Source organism: Gymnoscopelus microlampas (assembly GCF_963454915.1).
Source record: "Gymnoscopelus microlampas genome assembly, chromosome: 9".
Classification (NCBI taxonomy): domain Eukaryota; kingdom Metazoa; phylum Chordata; class Actinopteri; order Myctophiformes; family Myctophidae; genus Gymnoscopelus; species Gymnoscopelus microlampas.
This window is the reverse complement of record NC_139946.1, coordinates 24,020,053-24,041,134: the sequence shown is the minus strand read 5'-3', so window position 1 is coordinate 24,041,134 and position 21,082 is coordinate 24,020,053. Positions and strand designations below refer to the sequence as shown.

The window sequence follows — 21,082 nt, the reverse complement described above, 5'->3', positions numbered from 1 at the left end:
GCCTTGTGAGCTTGCAGATCGCTTATTGTGGCTGTATTGGAAAATGTTTTAGTGACACATGGCCAAAATAGGGATGCCAGGTTGAAAGTGGTTAATTATGCAATATTGCCATTTATACTGCAATCCATACATGCCATTCACACAAAATGTGTAAATTATTTTGTTGCATCTGCATCTTATTTGACATCTGGTGTGGTGTCAACGTGCAGGGTCTTCTTTGTCATCCTCCCTTAGAAGCGGTCCTGGTTTACCATAATTAACTCCATATTATGTCCCCTCAGCCTCTGATTATACACTGGGCTATATTTGGCTGTGTTTGACACACACACACACACACACACACACACACACACACACACACACACACACACACACACACACACACACACACACACACACACACACACACACACACACACACTGATAACAGAATAATGGCTTTCCTCAGAGTGTAACCTGTCAGACAGCTGCTCAGATGCTAGCCGTCATCTTGTAGATTTTTTCTCTGGAACTGTTCCCTCTGCTGCCTCCTGGATAAGGATAGGTTATCAGCCATTCATTGCCAGATTTCACTAGTAGGACTTACACACAAAGCTGTTAAAAATGAATGTATAACTGTATCAAAAACTCAAGATCCGATAACAAGTCCATGATACGATATTCATCAAAAAAGACAAATGATAACGTGGGGAAAAAGTCACTTAAAAAAAGATCACTCTCACATGCACGCACGCACGCACGCACACACACACACACTCATTCTCTCTCTCCTTCACGTAGGCCTAGAGTCACACACAGAAAGACAACAGACTTGCACACACTAACATACTCAACCATTAACCTCCCTCCCATTAGAAATGCTTCTTTCTGCATTTTTGTTGCTTTCAGCCTGTTGAATATGTCCTGTCGTTCAGGTCACGCAGGCTCCAGAACCAGTGGTCCAATGTCCAATGTTTTAGGCTTTGTGTCACCTTAGCCTTGGTCTCTTCTTACAGAGCTGGTGTTTGACTAAAATACAGTCTCGATAGAATTTTATACTTCAGCTCCAGCGTGTTTACTAACCTCCTAAATCCATTGTTGTCAACCACAGAAAACACTATTAAGTGTATATTGAACCTATTCTTTTCTTCAGCTCTCGGGCGGTTATGGGGGAGTGGGGCTACGGACGTCATTTCGCCTGGCCTGAGCTTGTTGTGATTCAACAAGCTTCTCTGGGTGGTAATTTTACAATTGGCTTCTCATTTTGTTTATATTTCCTGCGGTGATTGTCGCCCAACAGTGTTTTGCTTTTGTCAGTAACCTCGCGTTTCCACCATGTGGAAAGCCTGGTTTTCATTCCAAAGGGACCAGTGTGATCCGGTCTAAAGCCCTGTCATTTGCACACACATACACGCACATACATGCACATACAGTTTCCGTATCCGCCCAAGACCCACACCAGATCAGCAACCTGCAAAGCAAATTGATCCCAGTTTATTTGTCTGACAGGAGTCTTCATAGGGATCACCCGTGCAGAACATTTGCGCAGCCTCACTGATCCACACAACATCTGCTATAGTTTCTTACAGGGGAGATGTTCTAAAGATCAATTAATCTACACAAACACCTGCACACATGATCGCCACTAAGACGCTCATAGCTCCCTCCGCTACTGGTAAAAGAAATACATAAATACCTAATAGAAACCGGTCGTGGGCCCCATAATATCGTGACATATTGTTACATTCCTATTGAGTACTGCAATAAAAAACCTCAATACCTACAGTATGTCTGACGTGGTTCCACCTTGGTCTTGCATTAGTGAAGTTGTGGCCAAAGTGTTGCCTAAGAACCAACTATCTGTTTGTGCTTGGCCTCAAATTAACCAGTACTATCCTCTGGTCCCTACAGTATATCTGCTGGATCACTGACACATTTCATTACATGGAGGTCATGATCTGTGCCTGCACTGTAGACAAGACTTTGTCCATGGCTAGAACCCTTTGACCGATCGACTTCAAACTTTGCGCGTACATGGATTAAAGTTCTCCGTCGCCATGACTGATTTCAGTCATTTGGATTCCTTAGAAGCCAGCATGTCTTCTATGAAAGCATGTCGGGGACGGAAAATAGCAGATCTACAAGCTCACAACATGTCGCACTGCGATGTGTTGTGAGCTTGTAGATCGGTTATTTTCGGTTATTCGTTATTTTAAGACTAAAGAGTATTTGAAGTGATCAAACTAGCAATAGAATACAAGTTTAGAAGCATCTCCCATAAACATGAATGGTCTCAGAAATGTCATAAAAGCCTCAATCTGTGCTTTATTTTTCAACTGGTTGGCTGTTATGTAGGAACAGCAGCAACAATAGGTTTAGAATGATAATACCTAAACATCATCATTGCATTTTCAGTCATGAGATTTTATTTTGCTTGTATTGACGAGGACCCAAGGGAGTGCGATGCTCTCCAAAAATGTCTACAAATCCACATGTATGGAGGAGGATACAGCGAACTGATCAGTGAGAAGTTCTGGTCGAGGCGGACTGGGCCAAAGTACTGTAGGGTGTGAGTAATTGGAAAGACATTAGGCTGTTGTTCTTGGCTGCTCAGTTGGCATCTTTATCACTGATCCTCTTGTCTTGGTCTTATCTCCCTCTCCTTCCCTGGCTCCCTGGCTCGGGATGTAGCAACAGATTCGATTTGTGTTTCAGCTAGCCCAGGGAGGAGTGAGTCAGTGGAATATGATCCTCTTACTCAGCATGGAAGACTGGGCCATTGGGAAATGCTTTTTTGGGGCGGGGGGTAGTGAGGGGTTACGGAGATGAAGATTGATGAAGGTAAACATTGTTCTTGGTTGGTCTTGTCATGGAGGAATGCTGAAGCTACACCGGTCAGATGGCCCATTGAAGTAGTGGCAAATAGTGAAATCTTAGATCTCCTTTTCCACTAATTGCTCCTAATGCCAAACAAGGGTTGCATTCAGTGGGAGACACTGGGTCTCGTAATATGTTTTTTTTTTCACCACAAGAAAAGGATCTTGGATTTGGATGATCTGACACGGATACATGCTCTCACCCACAAAATCAAAACATTGTGCTTCTGTGCTCACACCAGATGTCTTTGCCCTCTCAATTTGTGAAAACTACTTGCTTTTGCATCTAATTTAAGGGTTTGTTCATGTGGCGTTCTGTTAAGAGAAGATTGAAAACAGTTTTTCAACAAGGAGTTCAGTTCAGATGTTTTGAGTTTACGTTTGTGTTCAACACATTTCACTGATGCTGTTGTACAGACGACCCTAAATTAAGTATGACTGTAGAAAATGTTTCAATTCCTAAATAATCAGCATTATAAGCAAGGAAGGGACAACATACTGTAGCCCTATTGGTTGTTGCTGGCAATATTTATGCGATCATGTTAGAGAAAAGTGCTGGAACAAGGAATGGGGGAAGTCAGAGCTAAAAATAGTGGCATTTTTTATTTTTTTACTTAAAGTAAAGTAGTAAATATGTATATTTCCCAGAAGAGTCTTAAGCCAGACAGTGATTGACTTTGCCGTAGGGGTGGAATGATTCATTATATTAAATTGATCAATAGAAAATGTATCAAATGCAATTTTAGTAGTCAAATTGGTTCGGTTTAGTGGTTTACCATATAACAATTTCTAAAATGTTCTATTTTCAAAACTTGACCAAAATGGGACTGCTTGTCTTTGTTCCATGTTATAAAAGTACGTTGTTTTGACAGCTGGGTAAACACATTGAGCACTTTCAAGATGTGTGTTTGGCTAGATAACATGTGGTGTGCATTTAGTATAATTTTGTAATTTTATTACCTTATTTCATCATTATTTTATGGTTTAAAAAATTAATTGCAGATTAATCTAATTTAAAAACAAAATCAACAGATTAATTGATTATGAAGTTAACCGTGTTAGTTGCAGCCCCACTCTGCTGTGCTAGCTGGAGTGGGAAGGTCGTTCCTGAACCGGGAGGGAGATGAGCCAAGACCATGCTGTTGAGATCCCGGTGACATGGCAGAAATCCTTTTATCTGTCCAGTAAGAAGTGGTGGCGGGTCAAAGCACACATGGCCCTCATAAACCCTGTGTACATAGGCTATATGTCCCTCAGATGACTCGGGTCTCATAGGCGTGTTTTAGATTCATGTAATCTTTGTTTGAAAAGATTCTGTGTGAGTGTACATCTTAAGCTTGGGGGGAGACCCTTAGAAAAGCAAAAATGCTGTCCCCTCTGTGCAGCGTGATTGCTCCAGAGCGGAGGATAATTTTTTCCAGCTCCCTGTAGCTCTCCTTCAGGAATGCCCCCCCCTCCTCCAGTCAACTAAATGGCTTTCATCTGTTAGAGGTGGATAGGTTCTGCTAATACGTACTGATCTTTTGGTCTGTCCCGGTCAATCACTGAACAACGGCGATAGGGACTTTGATGTAGGCCACGGCCTGCCTCTGTCTGACTGTACATCCACGGTTCAGAAGTTCTGTTGAAGTCACTTGACATTTTTGACCTCTGTGATTCTCCCTCTAAAAATATCTCTCATGGCTGAATGCTGAACTCCTTAAAAGGAGTGTTTATTTAATGATCCCCTGAGTTTGAAAGAAGCTCAATCAATTGAAACCGACATGTTTTGAGCAGAAGGATTTTTCAGGGCTGACATCACGTCACTTTTTTTTTAAATTCCAGGTGAATAGGCTGTTGGGATATTATCACACATGCACACGCAATGCAGCAGTCTGTTTTGCCTTCTTTGGGTTTAAATGTCTAGTTAGCGTAGCTAATAGGCAGCTTGTAATGGTGGGTTAAGTGTTTGGCAGTGCTGAAGGAGTCACAGGGTCACATTTTCCTCCTCTCCTAATCTAAACAGAACAATCCTATTCCCCACCAGTCCTCTTGACTAGACGCCACTCATGCCAGTCCAGAAGTTTAGCCCTCACAAGTTACTCCTATCACAAAGTTGTGAAACCATCCTTCACTTGCATGACTTTGTCATATTTTTACCGTCTTGAATTATATAAAATTCCTAAAGTAGCTCTCTACTTCTCCAGTTGATTGTAGTTTTCCCTGCTCTCATATGAATATAAATATCAAATTCTGTGATGATGATGATGATGATGATGATAGAGCCATTCATTTTCAAGTCCCTGTTGAAAATTGGCCAGTTTGGTACAGTAGGTAATTTGAATGACCTAATGAGCATCCTATTAAGACCTAATTCCTTCCTATTGACTCAAATCGCCTCTAACGATTCCTGCGATTATGCTTACTGATGAGTTGCTTCCTTTTGGATACAAACAGAGCTCCCATCTCAAACATGTCCTCTCGGGTGTCAGTCTCCATGCCAAGCTGGCAAACACTGTCCTCCAGAGATGCCCTCTTGAGTTTCCTCTAAATGTAATGCTGTCACACCACAGGGCTTAGTCAGCGCGCACACTAGCCCACATTCTGCCACTGAAGAGGCCAGGAAGGAACTTTCTGGAACGTCTCCAGATGGCACCGGTAAAAGGGGAGAAAGGAGACCTGGCAAGAGTAAGGAGAGGGCTAGTCTTGGCAGCCCCTTCAAAGACCTGCCTTTTGAAGTTGGGCCCTCCAGGCTGTGTGTTTTTGTGTTCCCTGTCCCACTGTTTATGCCCTGTCAAGCTGTTTTGGTAATTTTGTGAAAGATGGATGTAACCAGTCCAGTATGGTCCTCATACTGTACATGGCAGGCCTTTGAATTAGTATGACCTCCTCCAAAGCTAGGCACCTTGTTTTGTAAACTTGAATCTATTTATTTTTCAAATTATTTTGGGATTGTCATCTATTTGTTCTCCCAATTTAGTTGTTGCCAATTCCCACCTGTTTACTGTGCTCCCTGTCGCTGCCAACCACCAGTGTTGGCCTGGGGAAGGTGTAGACTTCCATGTGCCTCATCTATTCACCTGACAGCAAGGAGTTTCACCGAGAGGATGTAACATGCACAGAGGTTTTACATCATCTTCCCCAGGCCCCCTCTCTGCTAAAACAGGGCCAACCAGTAGGTGTCACTAGTACAGCGACAAGGACACAGTCCCCTGCTGGCTTCTCACTGGCGATTGCTGCCAATAGAGCCAGGCCGATACCAATACTATTGAGTAAAGGAAATCTGCTGTATCGTCCTTTATATATATATATATATGTGTGTATTGTATTGAGTAAATGTACTTGGTTACTTTCCACCAATGAAATGGACTAGAATACACAGGGAATCGGGAATTGGCAAATTGGGAATAGGAAAAAGAATCATTGTCACTGGGGGAAAAAGCACATTTTCAAATTCCACCAGTCAGTGGTGGAATTTCTGTGGTATTGAATGGAACTTCTTAATTCACACCAGCTTCCTTGATAAAGGCTATGGCCCGAAATGTGAAATAAAGAGAAAAGCCATTTCTGTGAGTGTGCACCTGATTTTCCAGCCTGTTACTTATACTGTAGTTGTTTTTCTGGGTCAGCAGACAGCACTGCTACTTATAGCCTACCAAAGACAGCTTATCTCCAGTATTTGCCATGAGGAACCTTCTTCAATTAACCGGAACTTGAACTTGGAGGAAAATGTACTGTACACCCATACAGCACAATCTTATCAAGATATAAGAAGTACACTGTCGCGTAGTGTCTCCTGTCTTTATGGAAACATTCCGTGAGTAAGTGAGTAAGTAAATTTGTACTCTTTGAGATGACTGCCAAAGTTGCCAGCTGAAACATCATTGCCATTTGAAAAGGCCAAGTTTCACTCCAGTAGAGTGGATGGACTCATTCACTGACAGAGATACATCTAATGATATGAATACTCATGGAATACCCCAGCTGAAGAAGGACTTATCACATAGCAACCGCCTATCTGATTAAACATGATTCCGCATCTGCTTCCCAAGTATATGGAAACCCTATGGCAGGGCTCAAGAAACTAATGTCTTGGACAGGTGTCTCTGGAAAAAGACGTCTGTTTCTTACCAACCTCATTTTAAAGCCTTCGTTAGCTGCCTTTCTTGGTCATATGAGACTCTACCAAAACCTGGTGGTGGCATGCCATTCCCATGCAGTCCATATGGGGAATGTTATTGTCACTCTCTTCACCAACTCATCTCTTTTGCTCATAGGGAGAGCCATAAGAGGCAGAAGTCTGTTAAGTGCAAGTTGTGCAGTAATGTAAATAAACCTGACATGGATGGATCCTTCAACATGCTGTTTATGGGCTTTGGTAGCTAAGGAAGTTTTACTAGCCTGTCCACTCAAAGGTGTTCTTCCCCAAGGCACAGTGAAAACTGTCCATTCAATTAAGCTAGACTGTGAGATTCCACAAACCAGGGACCACACAGCTTGTTTAAACATCAGTATGTTTTTTTCACAACCTTATTTAAGTTTTCTGCAGAATAAAGGGTAATTACAGTCCTTGTTTAGGGTTCCAATTTCCAAGATGACCTTTTTGTGGAAATGTTGTTTACCCTTGAAGCTGAGTATAACAAACTTTATTTCATTGTGCTGACCTATACCATCTGCAGTGTTGCAGTCTCCTGGGGCTTTCTCAAACACCAAAATGCCTGAGTCATCATCAGCGATCACTTTTTCTCCTTCACTCTTGCCAGCATTTCTTCTCTGTTCTCCTTCCCTCAAATTTGCATGTCTTCCTCTTGTTTGGAGCTGTTTTGTTTATCTCCATGATGGAGAAAGCCAGTGCGTGACTCACCTCTGGCCTCCAGCTGTCTTTGTAACCCTGTTTTTGCTGCGGTTCTCAACCCCCAACTGCCCGACCCCACAAAACAACCCCTACCCCCACCCAAAGTGCTGTCTCCCTTATCATTTAAAAGGGCACTGGGGAAAGGCATGACAAAAACCATGTCCAATCACTTGTTAGACATACTGAGAATAAATGAACAGAGGTTGTTCGCATTACATTTGTATCTCTTGTTAAAGCGCAGCCTTGATATAAATTCCTAACTTTTGAGGTGAGATGTTTTTTTTATGAGCCCCTGGAGGTTTTTTCTATTAAATCTCACCTGCACAAATGTTTATTTGTGTTGTTCTGTAAGTGCTTTGTAATTGTGTTTTGTTGCTCTACCGCAGCGATTCATTGCTGTGCAGGTGAATAAAACTATGACTTAACAAAAAATCCTTTGTCTTTCTCTGCCATTACAGAGAGCATAATACCAGACAAGGGCTTTGAGATAATGATGCAGATCGACTGTGAGGTCACACACACCAGGATCCTCCACATCAAGTCCTCCACCATTCCACCAGTGCTCCGGGTCAACCACACTGACACTCTCTACCAACCCTCACCGGCCGAGAGCCAAGCCACACCCCCCGTCGGGGTCCTCATGGGTTCCGCATGAGAACCCAGTCAACTGATGCATTCACTGTAATTCAGGAAAGGTGGAACTTTTTACATATTTTCCTTCTGGTACTTTTTATCTAATCTTTTACCTTTTTATACACTGATTTAATTGTTCTGGTCTGTCTTTTGATCTCGATCAGAATTATGCATGGGCTCACCTCGGGGCGGGCCTTGGGAGGGAACACAGTCATTAGAAGGCTGAAGTAGTTGAAATGGTCAGTGTCAAGTCGGCCGCATTCTTTTTTCAGCCTTGATATCCGGAGATAATCTGTATTGTGATGACCCAAGGGCAGATGTAGTCTCCTTGTGTGGTAAGGCTGACTTTTCCCCAGATCCCCAGATGCCCTGCACAAAGGTAGTTGCAGAGCAGCAGGAGGCAGGGCATTGAACCCTGAGTCACCTCATCATAACAGGAATACTTATACCCCATAGAATGTTTCTTCATTCTTTTTGGTTGTTGCTTTCTGGCCAAGCATAGAGTAGCATGTCATGTTTTTTTCAAAAAAAAAAGAAAAAAAGGTTGGGATCTCTATGTGCACCAAGCCGTAATAAATAGGGACAGAACAATTTGCTTTTCATTGGTTGAAATGTATTTCATTACTTTTGAAATGACAATTTTCTGTTAACATTGATTTATGGTGTGACCTTGCCAGAAAGGGAACACTATTCTTGATCTATTTTTCTTACTCACATCTCTCGTTGTTTTTCTTCCTCTGGGGAATGAAGGTTAGTATTTTATTTCTCAGAAGTAAATAATAGTAGTAGAGACATATACTCAGGAAGTCAGTGAAAATAGCAACCACTATTATTTTTGATGGTTTGGGTTTCCATTTATTCATGAATTGAAATGCTTTATTCTCAATATTGTATTGATGAAGAATTTATGTTCTTTGTTTTAAGGTCTTTGTTTGCACTGTGCTTTGCTTAAATACCTAAATAGATTAAGAAATATACATATTTATTTGGACTAATATGAAATAATTATGTCAACTTATTATTGGGATGTAAGCCACATACATAGCCGCTTAAATGTCAAGAAAAACTAAGTATGTACATTTGAGCACATTGTTTTTTTTCCTCAATTTCCTTCAAAAGATAATTCTATTCAATGTATAGATATTGTTTTTGATTTTGTTACTGTATGTGTGTCCTACATAATGTTCCCTTCAACTGGGATGGATTTTGCTTGTTCGCCATGAAAAAATCTATTGGTTACTCTGATTTGAACATTTTGTGATACACTGAGCTCAAAAACATTGATGCAACTTTTGGAATCGGTAAATATGGTCAAAATGAAGATGATCACATTTGATCTCTCTGTCCACTTGTCCTAATTGCACTTTTATTGTTAAACAGAATGATCCATATTTAAAATGTGGCATAGTGAAAAGCAATATCTAAAGAAATATTGGGTGACAAAATGTTTCCTGATAGCATATATAGTACTATTTAGGGATAGAGGTGTTATTAATTATTACCTATACTCCTGTGGTGCCGAACCTGTTAAGCACAGATTTTCGATCCCTTTGTAGATTTGAAATAATAATACATAATAGCACTGTCCCCCTGCTATTGTAGGTGACTTCGTTTTTACTGGTAATGGGTGAAAAGGAATTTAATTGGGATTTTTGTATGGTGGGAAAATCTGTAATAGTTATTTATTGGCGAAGATGTGTAGAGTAGGATGTTGCTATCTTATGCATATTCCAAAGTGTAAACCTTTTGACTGTGTTATTGCATGGACAATTCTATTCTAGGTCAACAGATACCCATGCAATGCTGATCCTTTAAATAGTGTGACCCGTTCAGTTATGTGATTTTAAGCACAGCCTTTCTATGTTTGTTGTTGCCGTTTGTTTCAAGAATACATTTAATTCAGTTGATGTCATTTTTGCATTTTAACTACATCCCATGATTTGTCAGGGACAAAGGAAGAACACAATTACTTTTTAAATTATTTTTTGTTGTTGTATAATATATTACCAAAAATGGTGAGTCAATAAAACACTGGATTTACACTGAATATACCTGTACGTCTGTTAAAGTTAGCTGTGAGCTTGTACATCTGCTATTTTTTAAAACATTTTTTTTAAAGTCTTGAATAATTGTGAATTACAAAAAAGTTTGAGAACTACTGCTTTAGAAGACATTTGTAGATTCGGCCTAAGGTCTTAAATTAAAGGGATAGTTCACCCCCAAAATGACTTTTTTCACCCCATGGAGACTTGAATATATGGATATTTTTTTTGTTTTTGTCGCATTCCTAAGCCAATAATTTGACCGGCAGCGGTTCAGGTAGGACATTTTTTGGGTGAACTATCCCTTTAATGGGCTAGTCTTGGTTTGATATTTACAGTGGGTTGAGATTGCTCCCTTCGATATTTTGCACTACAGTTTCTCAATTTAGGTAAGGGAGGAAATTACAGGGTAGCATATGACTTGTGCATATTTCTATACTTGTGGGTGTCCTTTGTAGCCCTTTTCTTTTTTATAGATCTGGTTGCCTTCCCCCTTGACTGACTGTGCAGATTGGATTACAGCTCACAGGAGGTAATTATAGCCACTTTGACTTTAACTGTGAATTAAACCAACAAAAGAGTGATTTTTCAGTTAGTATTTTCAGACCTTTATTGCAGTCTCTTCAAAACGGTACAATCTGAAATGCAGGGAGTACGTAATAAGTGCTTTCATCGAACAAAGGTCAACAGATACCCATTCACTGCCAGAAGTCTTATGGTACATGTACAAGAATGCAACGAAAACTGTAATATAAAAATAAATGTGTATAAAACAGAACATGGAATGAGACAATTAGTCCATAAAATCTGGTTGGTTGTACTGTTGGAAGGTACAGATTGTCCAATATGCTGTGATGAGGGCGTTCCTCTGAATTAATTGTTATAGCTTCATGTGTCCAAGTATTGATTTGGACTTGCCGTGACATTATTTCTCTACATTCATGTATTTCACAATGGTTTATATTACAGTATATACAGTAAATGTGCTGTGTTGACTGAAGCATTCGTTTCATGTAGCTTCCCCACCGAATAGAAACAGAAACAATCATTTTCTCTCAGGAAAATAACAAATACACCCAACATGTATATTCATCACCAAGACAATTTACTTTATAAAAGGGCATTTCATCACAATATACTGATGGCTATGTGGACTGATCTACAATCCACTCCCAACGCACATTATTACTTTGCTTCTAAACTAATGGCTATCAAACCCTAGCCTGGCAGTGCCAGGCTGATGACGTGGATTCACTCACACATTCCTCCACGGTATCAGTCTGGACTTCGGCCCATTGGCAGAGAGTATGAGAAATCATAAAATGACCGGGCCAATCAGTGACTCGTTTCAACTGCTGTCCGTACAACAGTGAAAAGCAGCCCCTGATTGGCCCGGTAATTTTCTGATTTCTCATACTCTCTGCCTATGGGCCAAAGTCCAGACTGATACAGTGGAGGAACGTGCGAGTGAATCCATCATCAGTCTGGCAATGCCAGGCTAATCAAACCCTTGACTAGGGGGCGTTTACATAGGCAAATTTGATGTTGTATGTGACTTGGTGTCCATCGTCCCATGCGTACAACACGCCCTCTTTGGGGTTGTAGTCGACTTGTGTGGTGTAGGTATAGTTATTGGTGAAGGGCATTCTAGGAATCATCTGAGTGTTGGTGTGTGTGTCAAAGGCATACGCTAGGTTGGCGTCTCTTTTGTTGTAGCTGTCAACAGCGTACAGGACGCCACACACGATGAAGCAGTTCCCGTAGTGGTTGCGCCTCAGTCCCGTTCTCCACGTGGTCTCCCTCTGCATGCTGAGATCCGACGGGTCCAGCCGAGTCAGAACTATCACCTCCTGTAGGTAGCCCTCGTCGTCCAGCGCCGGATAGATGATCCACAGGCCACTCTCGTCCACTGCAAAGTCGATGTCTGAGTGCCCACGCCATTCCCACGGCGACGAAGACTCTTCAAACACAGCGTCGTGCAGGAAGGTCCAGGCGGCCACGTACCGCAGACGCAGGTCGTACTTGATGATATCACGGGAGAAGGCTCGGTTGTAATAGAAGGCGCCGTCGTAGACCACATGGCCTGTTCCAATCCAGTTGTAAGGCAGCTTGTAGGAGTTGGTAAATCGGCCTAGAGAAGAAAAGAAACAAGCAGAACATTCATGAACAAGAATGTACTCAGTCGATTTGCAGGCCTCTGCCAAAGGCCAAATAAAACTTCCCTCTTGGGGGCCTAAATGTGGGCGTCTTCATGACTAAAGGTTCAAGAATTTCACTTATTTGAAAAGTGATAATTTGGCCTGATGGTGGCACCAGAGGAAAGGTCAGTGTCACCAAAATCAGTAGGTGTCTTCTTCGGAGCACGAATGTGCACAGCTAATTTCATGGCGATCCGGCAGTTATCTTGGTCATAGACAAACAATCGAATGAGGGCAAAAACATAACCTTGTTTGCGAAGGTACAGTAAACAGTATACAGTAAACGGATTCCTCAAGCTTGTTTCTATAAGTGTATGTTTGGTCTGACCACTGACTCCTACCTTGCTTAAAGACCTCCATGTTGCGGAACTCCAACAGGTTGTTTCCATAGTAGTAGTTTGTAACATAAATCTTGTCATCACCAGACTTTGGGTCCTTCATCCACGCTCCCTCATTTCTGCCATAGGTGTTATGAGTTACTGGTTCTGAGATTGTTGCCAACGTGTCTTTACATTCCTCTGAGAATGAGCCAGAGAGTTACACAGAAGATTTATTAGTCTGCAGTTTTCAGGCTTAATTCAAATAGCATTTGCAAGTAATGTTTACTGGATGGTTTGTTTTAGCATTCTTAGGTGTCAAATCAGTTTGATCTATAACAGGAGAAATCATTTAGCATTCTTAGGTGTCAAATAAGTGGGATTTATAACCGGTAGAAATCAGTGAAAGTTAATTTCATATGCAGTCATCTGTGGGCGACAGTTTACATGTCACTATACAGTACATCAAAGTCAACTTATTTGATTTAGATTTGTATTCCTTATTAATCCCATGGGGAAATTCTGTTTCAGCTTCACACAGCTGATGGCTGCTCAGATCGTTACAGTCTGATGAGCACTCGGGGAGAAGCAGTTGGGGGTTAATTAGGACACTTCAACACATAGAACAGGGCCGGGGGGGCGAATCAGTGACCTTCTCATTACCAGACAACCTCTCTACTCACTGAGCTACAGTCACCCTGAACTCATAATTGGGTAAACTCCAATTAATTAGGTAATTCAAGCAGGTTAATCACATTACAACACCTTTAACTTTACACTCTTCCTCCACAGGAAAGCACCGCATACATGTTGCATACAAATCCAACCTACCAGATTTCTCTGGAGATGGTTCTTCATTCCTCTGCATTGACTCGTCTGGTTCTGACCTTCCATTCTCTTCCTCATCCCAGCTGATGCTGTACTTGCGTTTGGCAGGAGCAGTCTGTCTAGTGGTGGTGGTGGTGGTGGTGGTAGGAACAATAGTAGTAGACGTAGTGGTGGTCATTGACCTGGTAAAGGGTGGAGAAGATGGTACGGTTGTCTGCCTTTGTGTTGACATAGTCAGCCCAGAGGAGGGGGTGGATGCAGTTCCTTGCTCTGTAATTGCTGCTGTTCTGGTTGTGGTCGTGAGCAGCACAGTGGAGGTGGTTGTTGTGGGTATGACCGGTTCAGAGCTCGTGGCAACATCTGTTAAGACGGCTGTGATGGAATCCTCCATGGGTAGACTTGGTGTACTGGGCTTAGCTTCAGTAGTGCCTGCAAAGGTGTGTGTTGCATCTTTCACTTCTATTGTCTTTGGTGGTTCCAGAGAAGAGATGTCCATCGTGGTAATGGGTGAGTGAGTGGTTTCTTTTGACTTGTATGTGGGGGGCTTTGGTGTGATCAAGGTTTTAGTAACAGTGCTTTTGATTGGATCTTCTCTGGCCAGGCTTGGTGTGCTACCGACTGGTTTGAGCATAATGGGAATGGGCCATACAGTGGCTTTGAGATTGCTGTGAGTACGAGCGTGGGTTGGAATAATAGTTGAACCCATGACTGCTGTGCTCCTGCTTGGCCGTGAGGTCGGTGATGGCCTCGTTGTGACACTCTCCGTTGTCGACTGAACGGTCTTTGAATCTGTTGACATGGTGTCACTGGACACACCCAGAATTGTTGTTTGCCTGGACGTTGCTGGTTGGCTGGTCTTCGTGGCGTCAGGTGGTTGAGATTCCTTAGGCCGTACCCGTACTCTGCGCCTGGGAGGCACTTTGTGCTGGAGGAGGTGCTCCTCGATGAAGAGGTTGGTCGGGCCATCGCCGCTGAATCCATGATACTCAAAAACTGCAAAGGGTGAGTATAACATCTCATGAGTAAAAAGTATTGGCATCAAAATGTACTTAAAGTACCAAAGTAGAAAGTACTCATTATGCAGAATCCAATGTAAATAGTATGTAGTCACAAGTTCTTGTTAATACTTAAAATATTTATAAAACGCACAGTCTTAACCACTTTCAACCTTGCCTCCCGATTTTGGGCATTGCAAAAATGGCTGATCTACAAGGCAAGGTCACAACACATGCTGTGAGCTTGTAGAACGGCTATTTTTCATCAAACAAATAAGTATAAAATAGGACATTAATTTATGAAAAAACATACAAATATGGAGATACAAAGTGACAGGACATCACAAGGTGGCAGTTAGTGACAGCATACACTTAAAGATGCAATCGAGTATGCTAAAACAATATAATACACAACTGTGGTGCTCCCTGCTCTTTAATTGAGAAATGTACTGCTGGTTGACAAGAGGTGTTGCCTGTCTCCCTGTGACTAAGTGGGCATTCTGTCTTAGCTCACCACTAGAAATGTTGGCCCTCGCGTGGGGGGACACGGTTTCAAATCCCTGGTAGGACACACGTTTTACGGATTGCATTTGCATCTTTAATAAAAAACACACTAAGCACCACTAATAGCACCACCACACAAAACAGTAGAAAAAACAATGTTTGTGTCTGCACAAACTGTAGCATACCTAAAGACATGGAAGTTTACTGAACAGCTTGCTTGAGATGCTTCTTTTTCCCCAGCTTGAGTTTTATGAGAATACTTCACCAGTCTCTACACTTTCTGACCTGATTTACAATCTGCAGATGCTCTTGTTCAACAGCTGAAGTTAACAGCACTGTGCCTCAAATAAAATCTGTCAACATACTGAAATGTCTTCCTATGTGTGCAATCGCAATAGATTAGATTGTCATTATTATCTACCAAGTTACAGACAAAGGGCTTCTTGTTATCTGTCTTGTTAAGTGATGGATGACCTCTGTCGGGGTTGGCACTTACAGTTCTCGCCGGGCTCCCCATCATCAGCCACCATAGGATCAGGATCAGATTTGTAAAAGGTCATTCCTCTGATGATCATTCCATTGGGGCCAGTCTTCACCACATCAGAATGCTTCTGGTTCATCACCTCCTGAGGGTGCGTCTGAGGGGTTTGGAGAGGAGCATCCCTCTTTAGGAAGGACTCAGGTTCCCCAATAAACTTCTCCTCATACCTCTCCTGTTAGGAAAAAAATATAGTCTTACTGTATGCTTAATTTATACTCTGTCATACGACCTAAAATAGTAGATCCACTTGTACTGTAGATCAGCTATTTTCAGTGCGCGACATTGGTACGTGACAAAGTACAGTATAAATCAGGTTAAAAACTCATTAGTTGTGAAGAAAAACTGAACAGTGAAGTGGGCTGATAAACATTCTGTGCTAATGTATTCTGGAAAGCAATTTCCACCTGGATTGTTTCCCGTGTTAATTACATTTTTCAGTATTTTGGCATTTGACTATGCTTTGTGTGAGAGGTGAGGACAGGCAAGATTGAAAACTTGGGAAACAATTTTGGAACAAGAACAATTATATGATGGCACTGATTCAGTTGCAGGTTGGCGTCCAGTCCAGGTCCACCCATCCCTGCTGGACAGGGCCTGTAATCTTATCTTAACACTGGAGTTGGATCAGAGTCCAGCAGTGCAAGGCGTTACCTACATCAACTTCTCTGTGGTCTGCACAGATCACTAATGTCCACTCGGATGTGAAGAACTGAGTGGGCTTGCCAAATCTTAGCATTACCTCAATAATTCTTAACGATTTATGGAAAGAACACATCATTGTTCATTTGTTTTTGGAAGCCCACACTTTACGTACACAGGATTTAGCCTCCGTTTTTACAGTCCAAGTATTCTGGGCAAAATATTCCTTTTCATGAGGAAAGCTTAAGATACTTTGACACATTAGACCTCCCCTCCTGTAGATGTGACCACACAGTGCTACAACATGTGGATTCAATCAATACTACCATCCAGGACCACTACTGGTCATTGCTCATTGAAGCACATGAACCCTAGCATAACTATTCTGTGGCTACATTTTGGCACAAAATAGCAGAGCTACAAGCTCAAAGGATATTTAGTGCCGAGCTAAAACTGGAGGGAGCCTAGTATAGAGCACTTGGGGATCCGATCAACTACAGTATGTATAGGGTGTACGTGGTTATGCCTAGTTCAGAACAAAGATTTGCGATGAGACAAAACTGTTTTAAGTGTTGCATGCTGAAAACAGCTCATCTACAGTATATTGTGAGTACTGTATGTAGGTGAGCTATTTTCAAATTCCCTTACTTTAAGATCTCTGGTTGAATGAGATAATGAGGAATGTCATAAGTTATTATTATGAGAATTAAGGTCTGTCAAAGATAACATGACACACCTACTGGTGTGTAGGTGTGCCCCATGTGCTGTGCCAGGTGCTGGTTCGATTCCAGCCAGTGTCATGTTTTGCACAACTTTTCCGTTTACCCCCAGCTAGTTCCTGTCCCTCTCTACACTCACCTATCTAAATGATAAAAACAGTAAAATAGCCTAAAATAGAAATACAATAACATTTTTTAAATGTTTTATTTCACCCCGTCCAAATAACACATGGACCCCACCAGGTTTGACTTGCCTCTGGGTTTAGATATGCTGCAGCCCTGACGACGTCACTCTTCTCCTGAAGCACGTCATTAGGAGGGACAGGAGGGCTCTCTGTCACATGCAGCTGGACCAGAGGGCTCCTCTGGGGCTCTGCCTCAACCTTACTGTGGTTCACAGAGACTGTCTGGATGAATTGATGGGCACAGCATGATATGTTGTTATAGGACATGGAGCATTGTACCGATTGCTAGAGTTTCATGAAAGAACACGGATTTGGTTTGAGGACTACAAACACATTTAAGGATGAATAAGTCAATAAATACAGAGTTGAACTCAGAAAGTGTCAAATGTAATAAATTAAATCACACATTTGTCATATTTAAACAGTTGTCATACTCTACAATACCAGCATTTGTTTTAAACCTGTAATTGATGTTAGACAAGTTAATTTCTATAAAAAGTGAATGAATACGCTGTTTCACTTTTGCTTCCTATACTGTAGATCAGCTCTGCTCAAGTTGTTGTTCCTGAGGCAGATTTTAATTTGCAACTTGTAAGGTACAGTTTGGAGCCGTTTTTCAGGTCAGATGGGTATGGTATAATTGAACCTAAAATAAATTGGATAGTCCCAGGGAGAGTGTTTCATTAGACCCATGGGTACCAGCTGATAACAGTAGCCAATTCTGTCTTCCCCCACAACATTTACAATTTACAATCCAGGCATGTACATGACGCTCTTATCCAGAGCAATTTACAAAGTGCAAATTCACATTAAGAACCATGAACCCAAACCAACACATGATTACATGTGATGTGAATGTGATGTGTTTAATGTGAAACCAACACATGATTCAGTGCTAAGAAAACATGTGCTACAGAGTAACTAGGATAGCAAGTAAATATTAAATAGATATCAAATTTAATACAATAATACACAATGAATGGCTTGAAATATCAGCCTGGACATTCCTCTGATTAGGCTAGTACTATTATTATTTTATATATACATTTAACATTTATATAAATTGTGATTGGTACACCTGAATAACCTACATTTGTATGTGCATTCATAGGCTTACTTTAATAATCTACTCCATGTGACTACATGATACTACTGAAGCTTGTGCACATCCTGCTCATATGTGTGAAGGTAGGCTACTACTCGGTCTCCTCCCAAAGGACCTCATTACCTTCTCAATGTGCTCCACACGGCCCAGCAGCTTATTGGTGACGGAGTGTAGCTTCAGTAGATCCAAGCCGTAGAAGGATCCTTCCAGCAACTCAATGATGGAGGAGAGCTAGAAATGGATCAAGTAGATTCCATCAAAATGGGTTACCCATTATTCCAAACTCCAATAATCTCATAAATAAAATATGATCCCAACCCATCCAAGAATTATGCGAGTGTATATATCCAACTGCTCTGTCTGTGGTCAATGGACAGAGCGAAGGGGAGTCCTTGAATTTAAATGCTGTTTGCCCCCCAGTGATCAGGTTGGCCTCTAAGCACAGAAGCCTCCAATCCTGTATCGCAGAGGTCATCAATATGTCCGTACAGGGACACATTTGTCCGTGGCAAGACTTGGCCTGGTCCATGGCAAATTCTAGATTGTGTTTTTACACACCATTATAATGTTGTTATTTTGATCATAAGACCCAATTACTGAGTGTCAGTTGTTTTCCTCAGAATATGTATGACACTGATTTACTATGACACTATGGCACATTAAGAGTCCACTAGGACAGTGGTTCTCAAACTTTTTTATTTTCAAGGGATGGGACACCATAACTCTGAGAATGTACAAATTCTCAAATGGACCCTATGGGTCCATTTGGTTCCATGTGTGCACTCCCAAAGTTATAGCTCTTCATGTGTTTCTGGTAATATTATTCTCCACTCATTTGTATGTCCATGGCAAAAATAGAATTTTGACAAAAATGTCCACCACAACAAGCCAGCATGGCCATGACCCCTGGATGAGGAACAGAAGCCTTCCATCCTGTATTGGCTTTGGGGGAGTAGTAGCAGGTATGGTAAAATGACCATCACTTCACCTTGACATTGTCTTTTCCAGCCTGTCTAAGTTTATTCAGCCTGTACTCTCCCTCGCATGGGTTGACGGCCGACGGAGGAGCGATGCAGGCGCACTTGCACTGGGGTCCTCCTGAGGTGATGGTCTCCACAGTGTAGAAGTCCTGGGCGGTGGCGCTGCCCTCCTCGATCCGCCGGCAGGCGCTCCTGCTCAGGGGTCTGACAACACATTTACACCGACAGTCAGAACCTTCCGAGAGGGCTTTCACTTTGTCATAATCACCCAGCAGCTACGAAGAGATAAGAGGACGGATCTGTATATATTCCACCACGAACAATCAAGACACTTTTGAATGCAGATATATATAGCCTAAATCAGTGGTTCCCAAACTTTTTAGGTCAAGACCTAAAAGAGAAATGTAATCTCCCTGTGACCCAAACTACAGTGAAAATAGCCGATCTACAAGCTCACAGCCTGGCATTGCAATGCATTGTGAGCTTGTAGATCGGCTATTTTCACTACTTCTTAAAACATTTGTTTTAGAATTGACAGAATTTCTTAATTTTTAGGCATTTGTTCATGATTTTTTTTGGAAAAATGTCAGACAGATTCATGAAAAAAATAGGATATTTACTCACGACCCATAAAAATGGACCCGCGACCCACAAATGGGTCCCGACCCACTGTTTGGGAACCACTGGCATAAATTGCAATAATATATCAAATCCATAGTAAATATAGCTTCAATGGACAAACCACAAAGTGTGTGTTTTTTATTTAATTTGTCTTACCTGTGAGAGAATGTTTTCCTGACCGTCTATCTCCTCTTGTAGGTGGTCGCCATGGTCATCATACTTCATGTCAGGCCGAATCAAACTTTCAGATGGCCGATCTCTTGGTGCAGCGGAGCACAGTGCGATAAACACGCACAAACCGCATATCCTATTCCTATCCATAGCCTAGCACTGCAGCCACAAAACAATATAGACACAAATAATGCCGTTAATGAATCAGGCACAGCCTGTCAATTATTATTTTAGCTGCCTTGATGATTTCATAGCCTGGTGTTTGGCAATGAAATTTAAAAAACAAAAACTATAAAAGCCATTGAACGTGAGATCAAGCAACATAGCATGCTCTCATCCTATTTATTTTTATATAGGTGTAGCTAGTCCTCCTGTCAGAAAACAGTGCATTCAGGATGAGAGCCACATCTCCAGTAGATCTGCTGCTATAGCGCAGTGATGTGATGGCAGTCAGTCTGCGCTCTGCTCAGTGCGACGCTCTGCTGTGTCGAATGGATGGAGGCGGAGGAGGCTTGTTATACGTGTGTGTGTGTGTGTGTGTGTGTGTGTGTGTGTGTGTGTGTGTGTGTGTGTGTGTGTGTGTGTGTGTGTGTGTGTGTGTGTGTGTGTGTGTGTGTGTGTGTGTGTGTGTGTGTGTGTGTGTGTGCGCGCGCGTGTGTGCGCACACTGTTCAGCACAACATCCAGTAGGCTGTACTACGACGTTGTCGCTAACCAAAAATAACGGATTCAAAAGCCATCATTCTCCTTTATGCTTTGTCATATTATAGGTCTACTTGACGTTGTGATGCACACATGCTGTAGGCTGCTGTATCCCAAACAGTGGGTCGCGGGTCCATTTTTATGGGTCGTGAGTAAATATTCCCTTTATTTATTTTGTCAATTATTTCAAAAGAATTACATTTAACCCGTACAA

General features: G+C 41.8%; 2 protein-coding genes across 3 annotated transcripts in view; one reads left to right on the top strand and one right to left on the bottom strand.

Annotated features, from left to right (window-relative positions):
- Positions 1 to 10,369, top strand: part of atf6 (activating transcription factor 6) — a 54,191-nt gene extending 43,822 nt beyond the window's left edge. For both annotated transcript variants that reach the window (XM_084065779.1, XM_084065778.1), the window contains exon 16: positions 8,148 to 10,369. In XM_084065779.1, the coding sequence (XP_083921905.1) occupies positions 8,148 to 8,344 (197 nt within the window). In that variant the 3' untranslated portion in view covers positions 8,345 to 10,369. The remainder of the gene's footprint in view (positions 1 to 8,147) is intronic.
- Positions 10,370 to 10,948: 579 nt separating this feature from the next.
- olfml2ba (olfactomedin-like 2Ba) lies at positions 10,949 to 20,662 on the bottom strand. Its single transcript, XM_084067300.1, has 8 exons — positions 20,153 to 20,662; positions 19,384 to 19,650; positions 18,519 to 18,626; positions 17,360 to 17,512; positions 15,703 to 15,919; positions 13,711 to 14,700; positions 12,904 to 13,080; positions 10,949 to 12,495 (listed from the first exon to the last, which is right to left on the bottom strand). The coding sequence occupies exons 1-8, from the start codon at positions 20,315 to 20,317 to the stop codon at positions 11,879 to 11,881; spliced, it is 2,694 nt and encodes an 897-aa protein (XP_083923426.1). The 5' UTR covers positions 20,318 to 20,662; the 3' UTR covers positions 10,949 to 11,878.
- Between the last annotated feature and the right edge of the window lie 420 nt (positions 20,663 to 21,082).